This window comes from Leptopilina heterotoma, unplaced genomic scaffold (assembly GCF_015476425.1).
Source record: "Leptopilina heterotoma isolate Lh14 unplaced genomic scaffold, ASM1547642v1 Lhet_15, whole genome shotgun sequence".
In the NCBI taxonomy this organism is placed as follows: domain Eukaryota; kingdom Metazoa; phylum Arthropoda; class Insecta; order Hymenoptera; family Figitidae; genus Leptopilina; species Leptopilina heterotoma.
Window position 1 is genome coordinate 2,853,313 of NW_025110867.1, and position 18,506 is coordinate 2,871,818.

An 18,506-nucleotide genomic window follows, 5' to 3' on the forward strand; every position below is an offset into this window, starting at 1 on the left:
GACAAAGTGATATGAATTAAAAATTAACGGGGTCAAATGTCAACTATGATTTGGAAATTAAGCTATTTTTTGGGATAAAAATTAGAATAACATCTTTTTAAAATGCTAAAGAATACCTATATTGACAAATTTTTATTTAATTTGAAATTTGCTTCTTCTTTTTTCCTCGAAATATTCTCTCTTAAATTGCAAAGAAAATAATAAATATAGAAAAAAGTTGAAAAGATATTTTTTTCCATAGTGATTTTAATGACTTTTGAAAATTTTGATTAAAGTCGACGAAATTTATAGTCGTACTTTGAAATTCCTTAGTATTGTAACGCGGTTACGACACAAAACGCAGTAAAACGTATTGCATTTTCAGAAAGCTTCTTTCTTCGCCATAATTTGATGTTTTAATAAAAAGTTTTGATACACATCCGATGCAGCACACACACATATCCTCAAGTATTACAAGTTAAACCGGAAACTCTCTCTTTTGCCATGTTTTGTAACTGCAACTTAGATTCAAAAGTTATATGGTTTATCTTTATGTAGAACAAAAATATATACGCTTATATATATATAAATTACCCAACACCAGGTTATTCTTAAAAACAATAATAATAATAATTACTCTTAATAATTTAACAAAATCGTTAAAATTAAGGAAGAACTTCAGTTCTTTAGTAACTGTTTTAATTATTTTTAAACCAAAGAGTTTTAAGGTAATTCTAAGTAAATGAAAATTGTACAAAGTAATATAAAAGTAAATTAATTTAGATGTGATTCCCGAATATTCAAGAGCACCAAAAAGACGAAAACTATTTTCTGTTATGGTCCCGTCTAAAGACTGGCAACGGTCATCTGGAATTGAAGACTTGGTCAGAAGTTGCTGTGCCTACGTAAAAATTGGTGTTCTGTTTTATCGACCGCGGATAATTACCGACTGCGAATAACAGAAATCTCTAATTTAATAAGTAGTTGACTTGGGATTCACTACCAAAAGAAGGCGTTGGGGTATGACGCTTTCCTGTTTTGCATTTATGCGTTCCGCATATGAATCCTGAGTGTCATTAATGAGCTCATCCTTTCTGTTTTCAAATTTGCTAGAATGATACTAAATTGCAAATGAAAATATATAAATTGTTAATGATCGACTGTTGTGGACAATTTTTAATTTAGTAAATTCTTGAAATAATTTTATATAAATTCATAGCGTTTATTACAGCGTCGACAATTCATTTTACAAAACTTTTGAGACAAATCGCCCATCACAATTTCATCCCATCGGTATATAAATGCGAGTCTATCAAGTCAAAAGTTCCCTAGACAAAGATTTCTATTTTCCAAGTTGTCATTGCATTAGAGATAAGATTTGTTCATGTCAGTTCAATTTCCGTGTATGTGCATTACTGTTAAAATAAAATATTCATGCTTAAACTTTTTTCCAAACTCTCCCGTTATATTCCTCACGAGGTGACTTGTATTTTTTGCAAATATTTAAAAAATTTAAAGTACTTTATAAATATTTTGTACGCCATTTTTTAATAAAATTCTTGCAAAAATAAAATTAAAAATACTTTAACAATAATTATAAAGGACGTGCGGCACGTGGCACAAAACAAAAAATATCAAATTCTAAATTAAAAAAGACAGACAAAATAAGGTTAAATCTTCCATACGATGTGGACACTCTCTCCTCCCGCCATAGAAAAAAAAAGACAGATAACCCAATTTTGTATTATACGACGTAAAACATCAGCAATGGAATTACGAGTTATGAGGCGCGGAGATCCTGAATAATTTTCAACATTTCCTGCCATTCGTTTCGTGTAGCCGATATAAATTATTGCACGGGGCGCATTAATTTCCTTTGCGAATAATTAACGTGCCTGGACATAGGGAACCTTATATAGCGGACACCTCCTACGCTTTTGCAATTCTCGGTACACCCTTTTCTCCTCTCTTCCATCTCCCTTCCTCCCCCCTTCTCTTCCTTTAGCAATGGTACCTTTTGACCCTACACCATGGTCGACATCTGAAATATTAATCATGACTTATACACGGTACTTCGGGACCGGGGGCATTCTGCATGTGCATTATTAAGTGGCCTCGCGTACCGAGAGGTACACTCTGCGAAAAGGAACATGTGTATAGCTCGAGAATATGCTTTATGCTATATTTCCGGCCTTTATTTCCAACGAGATGATCAGTTATAGACCTTACAAAGGTATTATTATGTCGTCGCGAGTTTAAAAAAAAATACAGATACATTTATGAATTTATATTATTTCTGTCTTGAAAGACTGTAAGGAATTTTTCTTCTCCGGTGAAATATTTTCACATTCATGAATTGGATACAAATTTTTCTTGAGAAAGATAATATCATGTTCTACAATGCAATATTAAAGCAAAGATGTTCATACTAGATGATGAATAAAAATTATATAGTAATTAATAGATGAAATCTGGTAAAACTTATTGTATTACTAATAATTTGCTAACAATTATGGTAATAAATTAGAAATCTTTATATTATTATTGATATTAAAGTTGACAAACAATCACAATACCAAGTCGTCGATCCTACCACCGTTAATTTAAAATAATTTTATAGTTTTCACAAATCGACTTAACTGTTTTTGCCTTGAAATTAAAAGATCAAAATAACTAGTTGTGTTGAATTTAAATTAATTTCCTAAATGACAATGTTAATAACATAACGGACAAGGAGAAACGGCTACCAGAAGGGGAGTTTTAAATACCAACTAATGTAATAGAACATGCATTAGGGTGAAACCTCTCCTTATGCATATAAGCGACGTTATTAGTGTAACTTAATAGCGTATAATTAAATGACATTGTGGAGCATTCACCAATAGGTCTAAACATAAGGATTCGAAGAATCTTAAGAAAAAAATAATAATATAATATAATAGTATTAAAATAAAAGTAACTATTTAATGAATGAGCTAGAAAATTGTAAACAAATCACTCGGTCAATTAAATTGTACACAATATACTTTTTTTGTTGGATTGGATGATTTGAAAAATAATGAATAAGTTTTTCTGAAGAAGTCAGACAAAACCATACGTCTGTAAAACTTTCCATCAAGAGAGTAATATGTGTTGTTAAATACATATTTAGTGAAATCGATAATGTCGCAGAATGCAATTTTACAATTATGGTTATAGAGCGTATACGTCGATCTATACTCTAATTTGACTAATTCACAAGAGATTTTATCAAGAAGCTGAGTGGGTCTATTTATTAATGATGACTGGACGAAGTGAAACATGTTTCTTAAGTATTTTTGGAAGTCCATACGCTTTAGCCAACAGTGTCAGTGAAGGTCCGTTGATTGAGATATTTTTTAATCAAGAAATTAATTTTCGTTTAGGTATTTAAGAATCCCTTATGTGTCTCTTAGGAGTTCTTTAATGGGACTCTTTTTTATCAGAACGTACGTTGAAGCATCAGAAAACTTCAACATATCATTATAAACAAATTTTTTTCTAAGGACACCAACAAAATTAAAAGACCAAGTAATAATAATTTTGATTCTTACCAAAACACATCAACTTTTGCCAAGTTGGAGGGAAAATTTGCCGTCTTCTCCTATCTCCAATAGTGTTCATAAGTCGACGATTTGAGTTTCAATACACTTGAAGTAAAATCGCTTACTCCAGTGAGGAATACCCGACAGGCTTTATACTGTTTCACTTGGGTTGCGTTAGCAATTTGCCGACGTGGTGTTATAGGAAGACATTGTGCGCGCGTGTAAGATAGGTCGTATAGAATCTGTCGGCAAAATTTATTAGCAATATGAGCGGGTGGCGTGCACATTGATACCAGGTTTACCACTCGAGGAGTGTATCTTGGTATATTGAATGTGAGTGTGCACACTAGAATTTGTGTGCGTGAGTTCCATGAACCCTCACATTTGGACCATGTTGTGGCTGAGGGCACCCGTTGCACCAGAGACAGACCCACAGAACTATGTATATATACACTTATGGTTATGTAGGCCCTGTACTTCGCATAACGCGACATGCCATCTTGGGTTTAAGTGGAATCCTAATTTAATAGTGCGGATTAATGCAACAGTTCAACCGAGATATGGCAGTATAATATCTCCTTCATAACATATTCAAAGTATACTGTTAACGATAAAAATTATTATTAATTCGATACAAATTATTATACAAGTGGATGAATGATAATTTGTAATTCATTCACTGTTTGTCCCACTGTAAGTAGAATCAAACTATCAACATATTTTAAGGAGATATTACACAGAAATAAATTTTCAGACTACTGTCATCGAATTTGCTCTTCGACTCCAGTCCAAAAAATCTTTTCAAGTACAAAGTGCATTCTTCAAGTCTCGTCATAGTCAAGTTCATTCAAGGAGATAATTTCTACTGCGAGGCACATTTCTATTTTTCTAAGGACTGCATTACCTTCGAATTCAACGAGAAATCAATAATTCGGTCACTCTTAGGCTAAGGGGTGTTTTATCTAATTTACATCGACACTTGAACTCCCGACCTTTCACTTTGACTGGCCCGAAAACAATTCGAGAGAAATCTATTGCATTCTCTGTTTTCGCTAGACAACGTCATTTCTTCGACCTTACACCACAGATAAAAGTTTTTGTCTTCCTGGTGCTCTCGAATATTTGAGATTCACATCCGAATATATGCTTTTTCAAAGGTTGCAAAATATCGCAGCATAAAACCATCACAGAAAAATAAAATTTATTAACTAATCATTTAAGTTAAAATTAACTTTTATTTCAGTTCAAAATGTGACAGAGGTTAAATACTGGGTCATAATTTATAAAGTGGAATTGTCGTCATCAAAGCGGATGATAATCGTTATTGTAATTTAGATCAGCGATACTTGAGAAATTAGATCTTGTGAGTTGCTTTAAGGGATTTTGTGCGGATTCTGGAAAGTGGTAAGTGCTAAGAGTTGCCAAGTTCCACACTAAGTGACGTTAGCGTGGAACGCACTCAAAGCTTCTGATTCGAGGGAGTTTGGGGGATTGAGAAAGTCCACCCTCTTCCCTTGGCTTTCCTTGTGTCAGTCCGTATTTTCGACTAACCTACCGTCCTCGAAAGAGCATCGGATCAGTGTACCTGCTTAAGGGTGGATTCTAGAGATTTCTCCGAGACAAGTCGACACGAAAGTAAATTCGCAATGAGAGCAAAGATGTTCTTCTTCAGCTTGAAGACTGACGTTGACAAAACCTTCTCTTGGTAATACGTTGATACTTTCCCAGTAAAAAAAAAAAAAGTTTTTATTATAAAAAATTGTTCAAAATAATTTAAAAATGTCTCACTGAATGAAAATATCTTTTTCATCAACTATATAGAAATGAATAAACCCGTATGAACTTTATTTTCATTTCGTTGCTCTCATTCTTTAAAGAATAGATTATGTCACTCAGCTATGAAAAGATTATACACAAGGTATTCCTCGGTTTCGTTGAACTATTGTTATACCACTGTAGTTTCTCATTTCTAAAAACTAGTAAATTATTGAGTAAACCTTTTGCTAAATTCTAAACTGCATTATGCGAATCATTAATGCATTTGTCTGGAATATTGTAAATTTGGAATAACATAAACTTTCAGTTTTGAATTTTCCTGAAAGCTATAATTCATCGTCATGTGACAACGTTTCCTATGTATCTTTTGATAATTTTCACGTCGACAGAGAATCAACATCATTATTTCACATTATTCGTATTTACCACGGACGTTTATAGTTCTCTAAATGGGACGAATTCACAATCTCACGATGATGATGCATTGTTAACGAATAAAATTTTATTTACCACGTATGCCAATTCACCTAATGAAACATTTTGTTAACGTCATTTGTCATCGATTGAATTTAACTTTCATACTAATTTTGATGGGTGAAAAATTTTAGGATCAATAAACTTGGGTGATGAAACAATATTTTTTCTTTAAAATACTTTTTACCAAAGGAATTTCTCATTAGACTTTGAAGTGTTTTGGAGGATATGTTACTTAGACTAATTGTCCAATGGAAGTTGGCGACAGTTTAACAGACGACCTTGATTATTCTCGGAGACGTTGAAATTCTCATGAAATAGATACTAAGGTTTTCGGTGAGGTGTGGAAATATATACAGTCTGGTCTTGTTTCGATTTTGGATATGGCGACACTGTTCACATGCCAGTTTGAAACTGAGGGAGTTGAAATTGGGATGGAAATCGGCAAGTGGAACTTGGGGACGAGAAAGAAACAGTGAGGGAACGGGAATTGCTAGGGATTTTGAGTGGGATGATCGGTGCCCACTGAAGTGGAACAAACTCAGACAGACACGGGGTAGAGTTCTCCTGTCATGAGTCGATTCATTTCTCCGCAACGAAGAACCAGACATATACTACATAGAAGCAGAGTTAATCATATCTATATGAAACTGATATTACTCGAGATTTTTTTTTCAGTTATGAACCACTATTTTTGCTTTTGATAATTGGAAATGGTTTTAAATGTAACAAAACAAATATTTCTTAGTAAAGATGTGAATAACTAGTTCTATACAAATAGATATGTGGAACAAATTGTTTTTTAAAGTTAAGAGTTTTGTGGTTGAATACTGGGTTAATGATTAATGTTTTTCTAAAACTTTTGCTAAATATAAAATACCACTTTGAATCAAAAGTCACCTAAAGCTTAGGCTAACTTTTCATAGGCAATCGAATCAAAATCATAAGTAGTTAACCAGTGTAACTTCTCCATGACCATTCTTGATTAGCATAATTAATCCGATACCACTTTGAATAATGTCACCTAAAGCTTAGGCTAACTTTTCATATAAGCAATCGAATCAAAATTATCAGTAGTTGGTCCTAGTGTAACTTCTTCATGATAATTCTTGGAAAATTATTCATTCTTAAGTGGTACATAAATGTTTTTGCAAACCGAAGGAAACTTTTGTTACACTCTGCTGAAAAGCAAATGTCTGATAAATATTTGAACCCAATTGGAAACAAACTAATTGCTATTTAATGTTGTTAAGTTTTTGAAAGAAAATAAAAACTGCAAAAGCAAAGTGATCAGGAAAAGCTCAATCAAGTGTTTCGTCACATGCCAAAGCAATATGAGGAGCGGCAAAACTAATTTAGAAATATCTAGTGCTTTAGTTAGCACCTTCTGTATGAAGGGATTTCAAGGGGGGTAATAGAATGGTATGAGGGAGAGAGAAAGTTGCTAAGCGTTTGATGGAATATGATGGACGAGCTTCGCGGGAAACTCTCGGTTATTGCCGAAGGAGACGAGAGGGAAGGGAGTTCGTCAGAAGAAGGAGTCCGATTTCGAACTAGCCAGTTCAAAGCTTAAGAAAAAAAAGAAAAGAAGGAAATGAAAGTTTTGCCTCGTGTGTGCTCTCTTATGATCGTCGATATATCGACGTCCAATGTGCTGTCACGAGTGATTATCGAATGTCTTGACAGTTCCTAAAAATAAGAGAAATTGAAAAGTTTCCTTCGCTTCGTTTCTTATAAGCTCCATCCGGTGGAGCTTATCTTATCCATCTGTTTGAATAAAGGACGAAGACATGAAATTTTTAAAGGACTTTTACGATCATACTCGAGTTGAGTCTTGAAAAAGCACGCTAATGGAATTTTGTTAGATACACAATATTTTCAGGGGGAAAAAAATGTATAACTATTGAATGTCTGTTTCTAGGTTCTTTTTCCATAGTGGATAAAAAATTTCTTCATGATGTACTAAGGAAATGCGAGTTAGATTAGAATTAAAGGGAAATTTAAATTATAACTCACCGTTATATTGCTGGGCCAATAGCGAAGCGAGAACTTGGCCAGGACTTCGAGCGCCTCTGGTGGCTGAAGAAGTGGGCCCAACGCCATGACGAGTGTTGTCCTCGTCATCACTACTTGAGTGGGCATTGCCCCCATAACCGCGCCTTTCTCGCCATTCTAGGGACCGTTGACGGCGCAGTCCACGGCCCCCATTTGTGTGCCCACGGCCTAAAGTTCCCTCTCCGTCCATCACTGATGCATCTGCAATATTTTAAATTCAAAAAATTCTAATTTCGAATACAATATAAAAGATTATTTATTTAATTTATCTTGATTGATAGTAATTTATATTATGTAAATCATGAATTTATTTAATTAGAGGTATTTAATTATCAACCGACCAAAAATGTTCAACAACAATTAATATTTCTTCTGGAGAATCTGTAAATCACGATTTTTCTGTAAAACCAAATTTTAGAAAATTAACAAACATACCATTTGAAAGATTATAATATTCTAAGTTAAAGGATATACATTTGAAAATTTGAATAAATAACACAAAGATTTTAGCCATCGACAAATTTAAAAAAAAATTTTAAAAAGAAAATTCTTTTTACAATTTTTTAAACTCCTGCATATTTTTAAAAATTGTTGTCAAAATTAAAAACTTATATAACTGTCATCCTTCATGTCTCATCTTTAATTTAAGACCAAAAAAGGTAAAAAATCTTATTCGGTTCGCGAGATATCATTATAAATGTCAGAAGAATTTTTAGTCAAAAACCGTACAAAATTGATTATTTCAATGCATTTGTCCAAAAATATGATCTGACATTTATAATGATATCTCGCGAACCGAATAAGAATTTTTACCTTTTTTGGTCTTAAATTAAAGTTGAAACTCAAACGAGGACATCTATATAAGTTTTAAATTTTGTATACAATTTTTAAAAATTATGCAAAAGTTAAGAAAATTGTAAAGAAAATTTTCATTTTTCAATTTTTTAAAATAATTTATTGATTGCTAAAATTTTTGTGTAATTTATTAAAATTTTCAAATGTTTATCATTTAACGTAGAATATTATAAGCTTTCGAATGGTGAATTTGTTTAATTTTTTGACATTTGTTATTTACAGAAAAATCGTGATTTAAAGATTGGTATGTTTTTGAGCTATGTGCGTGGAGCCGTACCAATAATTTCCGACGGTTCTATAACTACATTGGAAATATCTAAAATACAATTTAATTTTTACCTTCTTTTTACTCTTTCTTTTCGTCAAAAATAGAAACTTGTAAATCCGAGTTTCATGATGACAATATTTTAATTGTTCTTAGGGAAAAACGCGTTTTTGATAATCAGGCTTCACAATGCCCCTAAAAAGAAATTTTAGGGGAAATAGAGGACTGAAAATTAAAAAATAGGGGACTTTTAAGGGACCATAAAAATTGGTTAGATAAAGATAAAAATATAATTTATTTATACAGGGTTGCCACAAAAATTTAACTTCATTTTTCCCTGATTTCCAAACACAACTTTGACTTTTTCCCTGACCCTAAAAAATATTCTAATTCACTCTAAAAATTATTAGATATTAAAAAAAATGTTCTATTAAATTTATTGACAAATTACTTCAAAAGTAAAATTATTCAAAAACATTAATAGTTTTATTTAAAATAAATATTTAATCATTTTTTTTATTGGAATTAAGGTGTTCAAAAAAATCAAATTCAAATTGAACAACTCATAAGAATATTATTATAAAACATAAAGAAATGGATCACTCCGAGTCTTCGACTCGACTTACTGTAATTTCTTCAAAATTATTTGTATCATTTCAATTCAATCAACATTTTCTATAATTTTTAACTAAAATTCTACTTTAAATCAATAACATAAATTATTATTCAATTAAACTTTTTCAAAAAAATTAATTCTACATAATTGTGAGTTAAAAGTACGAAAAATAATAATTTAATTCTACGAGAAATGAATTATTTAAATGCAAAAATAAATAATATTAAATGTTTCTTAAAATTTAATTTTTACGAAGAATTATATAAACAAGTTTTTAAAATATTTAATTTCTTTTGAGGAACTTAATTAAAATTTTAATGAAATTTATTATATTAAAGAATTTTATAACAATTTTTGAAAATAATTGAAAACTTTTTGAAGAATTTTATTAAATTTTATAAAAATAATTGAATTCTTGAGAAGAATTTAAATAATAATTTTTAAAAACAATTTAATTCATAAGAAGAATTTTATTAAAATTTTTGAAAATAATTGACTTCTTGAGAAGAATTTTAAAAAAATTTTGACAATAATTTAATTCTTGAGAATAATTTTCCTATCTATTTATAAAGATAATTTAATTCTTGACGAGAATTTTTGAAAAATTTTAAAAATAAATTAATTTTTGCAAAGTATTCTATTATTTTTCAAAAGAATTGAATTCCTGTGATTAATTTTTGATATTTATCAAAATAATTGAATTTTGGAAAGGAATTTTATTATAAAATTCCTTAGAATAATTGATTTTATGGGAAGAATTTATGCGATTTTGTTGTTTATCAAGCTAATTGAATTCTTTTGCAAAATTACTTGAAATTTTTTGTAAAATAATTGATTTTCTGCGATGAATTAAATGTTATTTATGAAAATATTTGAATTATTGCAACGAATTTTATTGTTTTATTGAATAATTGAATGTTTCTTAAAATTGAATACTTTCCTTAAGTTTTAATAAAATTTTTTAATAATAATTGCATTTTTCAAGGAATTTATTTAAAATTGTATTAAAAATATTTGAAATTCAGCGATAAAATTAATTGAATTCGTAAATGAAATTTTATTATTTATGAAGATAATTGAATATTTTCGTGGAATTGTTTCAACAATTTTTTTATATAATTAAATATGTTGATAAATTCTATGAACATAGTAAGTATTGAAAATTACTAAATTGCAAAAAACTTTGAAAATAATTGAAATGTTGCAAAGATTTTTATAAATTTTTAAAAATAATTGACTTTTTGGCGAAAAATTTTGCTATTTCTAAAGATAATTGAATTCTTGACGAGATAATCGTTAAAATTTTTAAAAATAATTGAATTTCTTCGAAGAATTTCATTACTTTTTAAAATAATAATTGAATTCTTGCGATGAATATTGTAACTTATGAAAAGAATTGAGTTTTGTAAAGAATTTTTATGAAAATTCCTAAAAATTATTGAATTTCTGTGGAGAATTTTGTTATTTATGAAGATAATTGCATTAAAACTTTTGTAATAATTAAATAATATTAAAAAATTCATTCTTGTCAGAAATAGAAAATTTTTTTGAAGGTTTTGTATTAGAATTAGTGTTAGTTACATAGTTTACGAAGCTAAATTTTGTGTGAATTCATCATTAAAAGATAAAAGACAAAAATAGGGGAAATTTTCAAAATAGGGTACGTTTAGGGACCAAAATTAAAAAATGGGGACTTTTAGGGAAATAAGGGACAGACTGTGAAGCCTGGATAATATATAGTTACTAACCTTATTTTATAAAGCCCGTAGGCTATATATTTCAATTTCCTTTTCGTTAGTTTCTTTTCTTTCACAATTATATTAAACAATATTTATTCAAACACATTTTAAGACAATTTAACCTATCGAATTAAAATGAAAAGTTTTCCGAGCTATTAGACTTTTGTCTGGATTCAAATATCAAGTTAATAATAATTTATTGTTAACTATCAAAATTATGATATATTCGAACGTAACAGCAGTTTTAGAGGTGAATATATATTTTTTTTAAATTACGACCTCGAACACCCCAAAGTGTCGACAGTACTGCGCAAAAGAGTTTGTGTATAAACAATAAAAAAAAATGGTTAGTATTGATTGGAAGTACTCGAAACACCCTTTCGTCATTTAACCCCATTAGTGCCTTGTTATTGCAACAAATAATTAAAATACAGTTGAATAATATTTCGATTACAATTTAATTTATCCTCTTAATAGGTCAATTGTCATTTCGTCAACTCGCCCTTATTTTCCCCCCTCAAGTATTAGATCCAAGATTTCGAGTGGCTTTGGCAACGGATAATTGAGAGCTTGGATGCCTCTTCTATAATTCCCATGGTGACAACCTTGCTTTGAGTCGCCATATACTCATCGAGATAGAGATGACTGATTGATGTTTGAATAGCGCCACGAGTGGAGACGCGATGGTACTTATTATGATAGTGAACATTTATCTTTAATTCATTTCAATACGTCAACGATCAATCCTTCAATGTCTTACATCCATATTTGTCACATATTGAAAATTTTTTTATCAATTTATTTTGATTTTTTTTTTTCATAATATACATATAACCGCGTCAATTTAAATATTGAAATTAATATTTTTAATTGAAAGCAAGCAATTTTTCTTGAAGAAAACTTTTTTTTAAGCTATCTTTAAAAAAAAACGGAATCTAAAGACCAAATAAGATAAAAAGTAGAAGGGAAAAAAGAAATTCGAAAGCAAAATCAAACAAGAGAGCGACCTCCATTCAATTAAAGAAAACAAATTCTTTCAAGTTTACTCTTCAAGTTCTCGACGATCAAACCATAATTGGTTGGGGAACTCAGGGAGGTAAATATTGTGCAATGATTTAATTGAATGGAACTAAAGTAGAATTGATTCGACAATACACAATTGTGTGTATTGCTTTTTTTCTATTTTACTTCATTCTCAAAGCAACAATAATTTTCTTTCTCACTTGTTTTCAGAGTGAAAGTGACGCTGCCTTTACTCATGGAGTATATATGTATATTCAACGTTTAATCAAATTTTCAATATATGAAAAGAGATCTCTAGTATTTTAGAAATGTCTTTTTCAATTTATTTTCGACCCGGGGAAAATGGTATATAAGTCAGTTATTTTGAAATAAAAGAAGCGTGTCAAGATCGAGAAATGACGATGCTATATAAAAGAGAAGATGAGAGAGAGAAAAGGAAGGGAGTGTAAATGGTGTGTCATGCGCAATATAAGGAACCTCTCACAGCCACTTTTCTCACTTGTTTCAATAGGGGCTAACAGGTCGCGCATCCTCTGCATGAAGTGTACTTTTAGGGTGTTTTGTTTTGTCAGCCCTTTAACTTTTTTTTCCTCTCGTTCATATGTATACAAGGGGGTAAACTTTGAGAGGCTCATCGAATTGCATTCGAGTGTCGAAATAATGGGTCTAGATGGTCATGAAAAAGATTAACTTCTAATGATTGACACAATTGTCTAGAAGTGGTAAATGACATTACTGACTAATGAGGACATCTGATAGATGTCCCGCTAGTTGGATTAAATTATTTCATTTATCAAAAGTGAAGCGTCTAGTGCCTTTGGGAATTAATTGATTAGTTTTGATTCGATTTTTAGAATCTTCCTTGATTCTTAACTTATTTCAATGAACATTTTACTGTGTCACGATGGGCCAGAATGCAAAAAACCCAAAACAAAATTTTTTTAATTTAAATATGTTTTAATTATTGAATCAATTGTGGACTGACAGAGTGTCTACAACGCCTGAAAACCGGGAAATGTCAGGGAAATTCTATTTTGATAAATAATATAAACCACAGACACACAGAGAAAAGCGAGTGTTGTTTTTGATGCGGGTAAATTTTGGTAGGGTAATTTTAGTGAGGATAAATTTTCTATAATAGAAAATTTACCTTATTTTCGGTGTTAAAATAACACTTCCGAGCTAAAGTTTGATGCAGACACTTTTAACACCGAATTCAGTGTTAAAATAACACTCACTTTTTTCTGTGCATATAATCAAATAGAAAAAGATTGACCACTTAAAATTTTGAAAGATCAAAAGAAAAGCAGAAGTAATGGCATTAAAAAAATTCGTTTTGTAAAATAAGTCAATTTGTACATCATTCTGGGCTCGAACTATGTCTGTAAATCCCGTTAAGGTTCGTAAATTTACTTCAAGTCCGTAAAAATCACTTTTTTGAAAAAAGGTCCGTAAAGTCTGTAATTTGATTGAAAAAGAACGAAAAGTTTGTAAATTGTACTATATAATTTGAGGAATTTTAGAGAAATTACAAATGGTTAAAGAAATTCAATTACTTTCAAAAGTAATAAAATTCTTCTCAGAAATTCAATTATATTCAAATTTTTTTTTAAATTTTCGTCAAAGTTTCAATTATCTTTATAATTATAATAAAATTTTTCTCCGAAATTCTATTATATTTTCAAAAATTTTAATAAAATTCTTGACAAAATTTCAATTATTTTCAAAAATGTTTCTCATATCAATGTTTTTTAATATCTACTAGGGTAAGTGCGTCAATTGCTGCGGGTGCTTCAATTTCTGCACGTTCGTTAAATGTGTAATTATTTATCACTTAAAAAAAATATTAATGTTTAAAAAACGTTGGAAAAATTATTTTGAACAATATTTGATACAATTGTCTAAAAATATAATACATTTAAAATATAATTAGTTTAATTATTCAACTTTTAATTCTGCTTACCGCAGAAACTAAAACATTTATGTGAAATACATGGGCTTCAGTTGCTGCGGGCAAAATGACATCTAAATGCATGTTATGTTGGCCGCAGAAACTGACGCGCAGCAATTGACACAGTGCGCAGGATTAGACGCTTTTGATACTCTTTTTAATTATTTAAATTTAATCAAATTCTAGAATTTTATAGGCTATTAATTTTTGCAAAAATGTCTTAAGAATACAAATAATTAGTTTAATAAATTATAAATTTAATTCCTTTGCTATAAATATATTCTTTTATAATATGCAAAAGATATCTTGGCTGAAATGCCGCAGAAACTAGTGCACTTATCCTATTTTAACAAAAATTTTTCCAAAGAAATCTGATTATTTAAAAAAATTTAATTATTTTCATAAAATAATAAACATTTCATAGGAATTCAATTATTTACAAATTTTTTATAAATTTCTTCGCAACAATTCAATTATTTTCAATAATACAATTTTGATTAAATCCCTCAAAAGAAATCAATTATTTTCAAAATTTTTAATGAAATTCTTGGCGAGAATTCAATTATTTACATAAATAATAAAACTCATCAAATTAATACAATTTTAATTGAATTCTTCGAAAAATGTAATTATTCTTACAAATTTGATAAAAATTCGACATCAATTTAAAAATTTGTTGGTAAAATTCTTTATGAGAATTAAAAAATGAATTTCAGTTAAAATTTTAGATAATAATTAAATATTAAAAGCAATATAGCTTGAATTTTTATAAATAATTGAATTTTGAAATTAATTTTTTTGAAAAATGTTAATTGAATTTTTTTATATTATTTAAAGTTTTTATTTTTTAATATATATTTAATTGAAGAATTTACGAATAATTGAAATTTTGTAAAATTGAATATTGTAAACAAATAGATTTGAAAATTGTAAAAGAACTTTAGTTAGAAGAATTTTAGTTAAAAATTCTTGAAAATGATATAATTAAATTGAAATGATGAAAATAATTTTGAAGAAGTACAATATTCTTTCTATAATATAAAATAATATAATAATAATATAATAAATATAATTTATAATAATTTAAATTTATAGCCAATGTCGCTTCAACTGTTAAAATATAATTATATTAATTTGTTAGTCTGTTATAAATATTGAATTTGATAAACACCTCAGAGTCGATGATGAAAAATTGTATTTGAATTATTTTTTGTAGCAACTCTGAAAATTCCGAAGTAACACATTTCAGGCCAATTGGATCAATTTTTATAAATTCGTTCGCCATATTGGATCCTTCATTTTGAATTTTAAAAAACTAACTTTCGGGGGGTCGATTACGTTATTTAATTTCTACTTTCACTTGCATTCTCACTTTCATTCTTACTTTCATTTTCACTTTCACTTTGATAGATTATTACTTTCATTTTCATTTTTATTTTGATAGAATTTTATTTTTACTTTCACTTTGATATTTTTTTTCCTTTTATTTTCATTTTCACTTTGATAATTTTTTTCCTTTTATTTTTATTTTTATTTTTACTCTGATAGAATTTTATTTTTACTTTCATTTCTACTTTCACTTTGATGGAATTTTATGTTTATTTTCATTTCTACTTTTACTTTGATACATTTGTTACCTTTCATTTTCATTTATACTTCGATAGAATTTTATTTTCACTTTCATTTTGATAGATTTTCTTTCTTTTATTTCCACTTTCATCTAGATAGATTTTTATTTTCACTTTCAGTTTGATAGAAAGTGAAAATATAAATCTGTTAAAGTGAAAGTAAAAGTGAAAGTGAAGTAATAATTCTGTCAAGTAAAAATGAAAATAAAAATGAAAGTTTGTCAAAGTAAAAATGAAAGTGAAAGTGACATAATAATTCTGTTAAGTAAAAATGAAAATAAAAATGAAATTCTGTCAAAGAAAAAGTGAAAATGAAAATAAAAATCTATCAAAGTGAAAGTAAAAGTAAAAATAAAAAACTCAAAGTGAAAGCAAAAATGAAAGTGAAAATGAAAGTCAAAATAAAATTACACAATCGACCCCCAGATTCGTAATGAGCAACCTCAAAAACCCCTTGATACCAATTTATTCCGAAATCCGTCATTTCTTATAATTTTGTCCGCCATATTGTATCCACCATTTTGAATTTTGAAAAACTAAGTTCAGATTCGTAATCAGATTAAAAACTTTTGTCTTTACTTTTGTCTTTGTTATATTATTTTTTATTATATTAAAATTAAAAGTTTCAAAAATTCAGAAAAGCTTAGATCAGTTAAAAACATTTATTTAATTAATTTCGGTACAATTTTTATTTATTTATATTTCATTTGAAAAAAATGATGCATTATCTCTTTTTTCTAAAAATTAATAGTTCATTTTTTATGCACTTTTGCAATTATTGTAAACATAATTTTACCTCCATTAAAATTAACATGGTTAACATAATATACGATATTTTTTTCAAGAAGTTGTCAGTTAGTGAAATTGGTTTCAGAAATATTATAAAAATTATAGATTTTTCATTAAGAGAAAAATAATTAGAGAAATTCAGAAAAATATTTAATTTAATATTCTTATATGGCTGCTCTCGAAAAAACTGACAGACATGTTTAAAGATAAAAATTTTAATATTTCAAGAATTACGCTAATAGAAGTCTGATATTTTTTATAGATAGATTTTATTAAGTATTTAATTTTTCTCTATTTTCTCTATTTAAAAATTGCAATTTGTAATATTTTACCATTCTGACTGATTAGAGTTACTGAATTTTTCATTTTTTAAATTATATACGTATATAATACCTAATTATTTATTCCTACATCCCTTTAACGTCTAGCGGTACATACTCTGTACCATAAAGAAATAAAAATCCTATCTTCAAGTAGAGTTAATATATTTAATTGCAAAATGATACCTACGAGTTTTCGGGATCGCTGATTACGAATCTGTTGTCAGATTTTTAAAATTCAAAATGGCGGATCCAATATGGCGGACCGAAATTGAAAATTTGATGGATTTTCATGAAAATTGGTTTCTAGGGGTTTTTGAGGTCGTTGATTACGAATCTGATGTCAGATTTCCAAAATTCAAAATGGCGGATCCAATATGGCGGACCAAAATTTAAAAATTTAATGTTTTTTCATGAAAATTGGCATATAGGGGTTTTCGAGTTCGCTGATTATGAATATGATGTCAGATTTTGAAAATTCCAAATGACGAATCCAATATGATAGACCGAAAGTTTAAAATTTGATGGATTTTCATGAAACTTGGTATTTAGGGGTTTTTGGTGTCGCTGATTACGAATTTGATTTTGAATAGAAAAAAAACTTGGACTTTAAAGGGATAATATAAAATCAATTTGCCGCCGCTGATTTAGAAAGTTCTTCAAGGTCATTCAGGCTAACGGTCCCCCTCCTAGGAACCGTTACATTACGCCAAAGTTAAGGTCAAATGTGACCTATTTTTTGACCTGTACATTCAGGTCATTCAAGCTAACGCACTGAAAATACTTTTTCCGATGATAATAATAAAACATTGGCCAAAATGTCACGAGCGCAGCATTTAATCTTCTCGCAAACCGAAGCTTGATACTTATATAGGAAAAGTTTTCCGTTTCAAAAGTCCAGTACACCAGAAGGTTTTGGAAGATCACAACTTTTTGGCAATAATATACACGTGCGACCATAGTATCGCCGACATGAGCAACTTTTTTTTTTCCCCTTCGACTTTCATTTTCGACTTTGCGCGCCAATAATGGACCATCGAGACGATCCCAAATCCCTCCCTACATATGCCTTCTGCTTTTTATGAAATACAATAATTACATTCCAAAGGGAACAAAGGAGACGTTGTTCGTTCCTTTTTTCTTTTTATTATTATTAATATTCCATTTTTTCTGGATCTTTATAAATTTTTTTTATTTATTAAATTTTTCACTACTGTATCGCATCTTGCCTATTGAAAAAGCTTAGCCGACTTACGGGGGAAAAATAGCGCTAGATACTTTTTTTTTTTATTATCCGTTCTAAGTCTGTATTCACAACAGCTTTTCCAATATTGCATTGGCATTGTCGGAGTTGGAGCTTTGATTAAAAGTGCGCGTCGATAACTTACATTATACGATCGTAATTTCGTGCCCAAGAGTGGTAATAAACTAGATTAAATTCGAGCTAAGATGCCTGTCAATGGCGATGAAGCT

The 18,506-nt window shown here is 29.1% G+C and overlaps 1 protein-coding gene across 4 annotated transcripts in view; it reads right to left on the bottom strand.

The window, feature by feature from the left end:
• Positions 1-18,506, bottom strand: part of LOC122498471 (teneurin-a) — a 917,080-nt gene that overhangs the window by 556,395 nt on the left and 342,179 nt on the right. For all 4 annotated transcript variants that reach the window (XM_043606207.1, XM_043606206.1, XM_043606204.1 and 1 more), the window contains exon 4: positions 7,809-8,048. In XM_043606207.1, coding sequence (XP_043462142.1) covers positions 7,809-8,037 — 229 coding nt within the window. In that variant the 5' untranslated portion in view covers positions 8,038-8,048. The remainder of the gene's footprint in view (positions 1-7,808; positions 8,049-18,506) is intronic.